Raw genomic sequence first — 2,581 nt, forward strand, 5'->3', positions numbered from 1 at the left:
ATAAATATATGCATATACAGTATCTGCATATACAGTAATTAGCAACCAAGTACATTAAAAGTGCTAAACATAAGGTATTTTTAATAAGGTAATGTATTTTCATTTTCTGCTACTCAATACTTTGACTTTAGAAGCACATATTGTACATTTTTATCCACTACTACCACTACTTTGAAGAGTCAGATTAACTACACAAAACACAGTATAATGATGAGACTTTAGTGATCCCTAGTGGGAAATTCACAAGCTACCCAGCACTACTTCAAATTATAAGTATATAAAAGGCAGTTAAAATGAGCTCCACCTTTGCCAGCTGCAACACTTCAGTGAGGAACAAAAAATGCATCAGTAGTTATAATCCAATATAAATGTGCTCTTCTTTATAATGACTACTTTTACTTTTGGTACTTTAAGCATATTTTGATGTTAATGCTTTTGTAACTTTACTTCTGTAGCATTTTGAATGCAGGACTTTACTTGTAATGGGGTATTTTTATACTGTAGAATTGCTACTTTTATTTAAACTCAGTACTTCTTCCACTAATGTCAATTAGTACATTAACAGGAATATGAAACAATATGAAAAAAAGATTCTCAAAAATATTAATACAGTTAGGCTTGGGTAATGATTTTTACATGAGAGTATTCCCTGTTACATCCATCATTTAGGGGAATTAAAAAATGAAACTTCACGAGCAGTTGGACTGCATTGTACATGTCAGAGTTGAAAAAGTAGCAAAATAAATTTACTTAACTACTGTACTCAAGTACAATTATGACATATCTGTACTTTGAGTATTTAAATTTTCTGCTACTTCAACTTCACTACGCTTCAGAGAAAAATATTATACTTTGTACTCACTACATTTATTTGATAACTTTACTAGTTACTTTTCAGAATAAGGTTAAGTAAACAATCTGAGTACTTCTTCCACCACTGGTACTTGTTCAATAAAGTACTGTATGTGATCATAAAAGTCTGAATGTTGCACTTTCTATGATAGGCATAGCGTTCGGTTTGACATTTTAGTTACAATAACAGAATGTGAATTTAGGAGGCTTTCTCAGACCTATGGTACAGCTTCTTGATTCAAAAGGCCTCCAGTGTACAAGAAGTACCCCAGCACTACAGTGCTATAAAAACAAACCAGGTGCTTGCTGGAGCTCTCACCTACAGTTTATCAAAATTACAGAAAAACTGAATAAGTGCATTGCAGCCTATCTGAATCACAAGCCTTGTTGTTATAAAAGAAGGCCTGTTAGGCGATTTCCTGACGACTAAATAATTGTTGTCAAGATGAGGCAGGACAGACACAAAAGGCAGGCAGCACAACACAACGCACCCACACAGCATTGGACACCAGGAAAGCTACTTACTTTGCCCTTCGAATTTACGAATAATTACTCCCAAATATGTGTTTTGTGGCGCAACATGACCCCTCCGGACAGGCATGGTTCCACTCAAAAAATGATGATACAATATCTTTGGCTGACCAATAAAGAGAAAGCCGGTCCCCTAAAACGCCTTCCGTCAGGTTCTAGCTTTATTTTTTTCCCCGAGCTCCCGTGTTTCCCTTATTTCAACTCCGACGCCGGTTGAGCGCAGCGCAGAGGAATCCCCGCGCTCCTCGCCGATGTGAAACTGGGAAGAAAGGAGTCGGTAAACCGCAGTTTAACCAACATTTCACCGTCGCTCATCGAAAGCTCTGTGCGCATTTGTGCGTGACCGTGCGTGTGTACGCGCGGGGGTTCTATTGTTGTGAAGACTGATGGTCTGTGAGGCCAATCGCAGAGAGGCGCAACACCGTCAGTGCGAAGGGAAAACCCACATGGATGCATAGACAAAGCAGGATGGAGAGATAGAGGCAGGACTGACTGGTAACTGGCTACTGTAACGCGTTACAGCGAGGATAACTTACTATTCTGTTCGCCTTCGTGAGCGGGGTCAGAGTTAACGGCAGAAAGTCACCCTCCACTCTCTATTATCAGACCTAAGCTGAATTATTGGAACAAAAATATTTCCCTCTGTTCATCGTATCTCTGCCACATAAATTAAGGTAGCCTAACGAGTGCTAACCTCAATGCGCTCAGGTTCCCCTTCTGAAACACAAGAAACAAGAATCCTCAAGTGGAATTACTGACATTACTTCGACTTTAAAAATGCAGCAGCTCAATTTAACAAAAAAGCAACAAATTACAACGAAGAGTAAAAAAAAAAAAAAATCTTTTTACACAAATGAGTGTTTACTTTTGCCACACCTGTGACTTTTTCTAAGTCACGAGCCTAACCGTGCAAGAAAGTGGTGACGTCAGGGCAGCGCACGCAGTTGTATCACGTTTCTCATAATAGAGACAGCACCTCTTGGCCACGATTAACGGCCGTGTTTTAAGTGTTTTCTGTGGCCTCAAATAGCCATTTGATTTTCCACAAATGAGACAGGCCTCGGAGTAAAACGACACCCGCTGCTGCACCATGAGGCACTGACCATGGTGCTGATGAGCCGCTGAACTTTCCCTCCAACTGGTGGGATCAGTGGAGTTAAGGCATTTTTTAAGCGGCTTAATACAGAGTGAGAAGAGC

General features: G+C 39.8%; 1 protein-coding gene across 4 annotated transcripts in view; it reads right to left on the bottom strand.

Moving 5' to 3' along the window:
• Positions 1-1,536, bottom strand: part of LOC109951523 (potassium voltage-gated channel subfamily H member 7-like) — a 170,261-nt gene extending 168,725 nt beyond the window's left edge. For all 4 annotated transcript variants that reach the window (XM_020586085.1, XM_020586084.1, XM_020586083.1 and 1 more), the window contains exon 1: positions 1,378-1,536. In XM_020586085.1, coding sequence (XP_020441741.1) covers positions 1,378-1,453 — 76 coding nt within the window. In that variant the 5' untranslated portion in view covers positions 1,454-1,536. The remainder of the gene's footprint in view (positions 1-1,377) is intronic.
• Between the last annotated feature and the right edge of the window lie 1,045 nt (positions 1,537-2,581).

Source organism: Monopterus albus, unplaced genomic scaffold, assembly GCF_001952655.1.
Source record: "Monopterus albus unplaced genomic scaffold, M_albus_1.0 scaffold394.1, whole genome shotgun sequence".
NCBI classification, from domain to species: domain Eukaryota; kingdom Metazoa; phylum Chordata; class Actinopteri; order Synbranchiformes; family Synbranchidae; genus Monopterus; species Monopterus albus.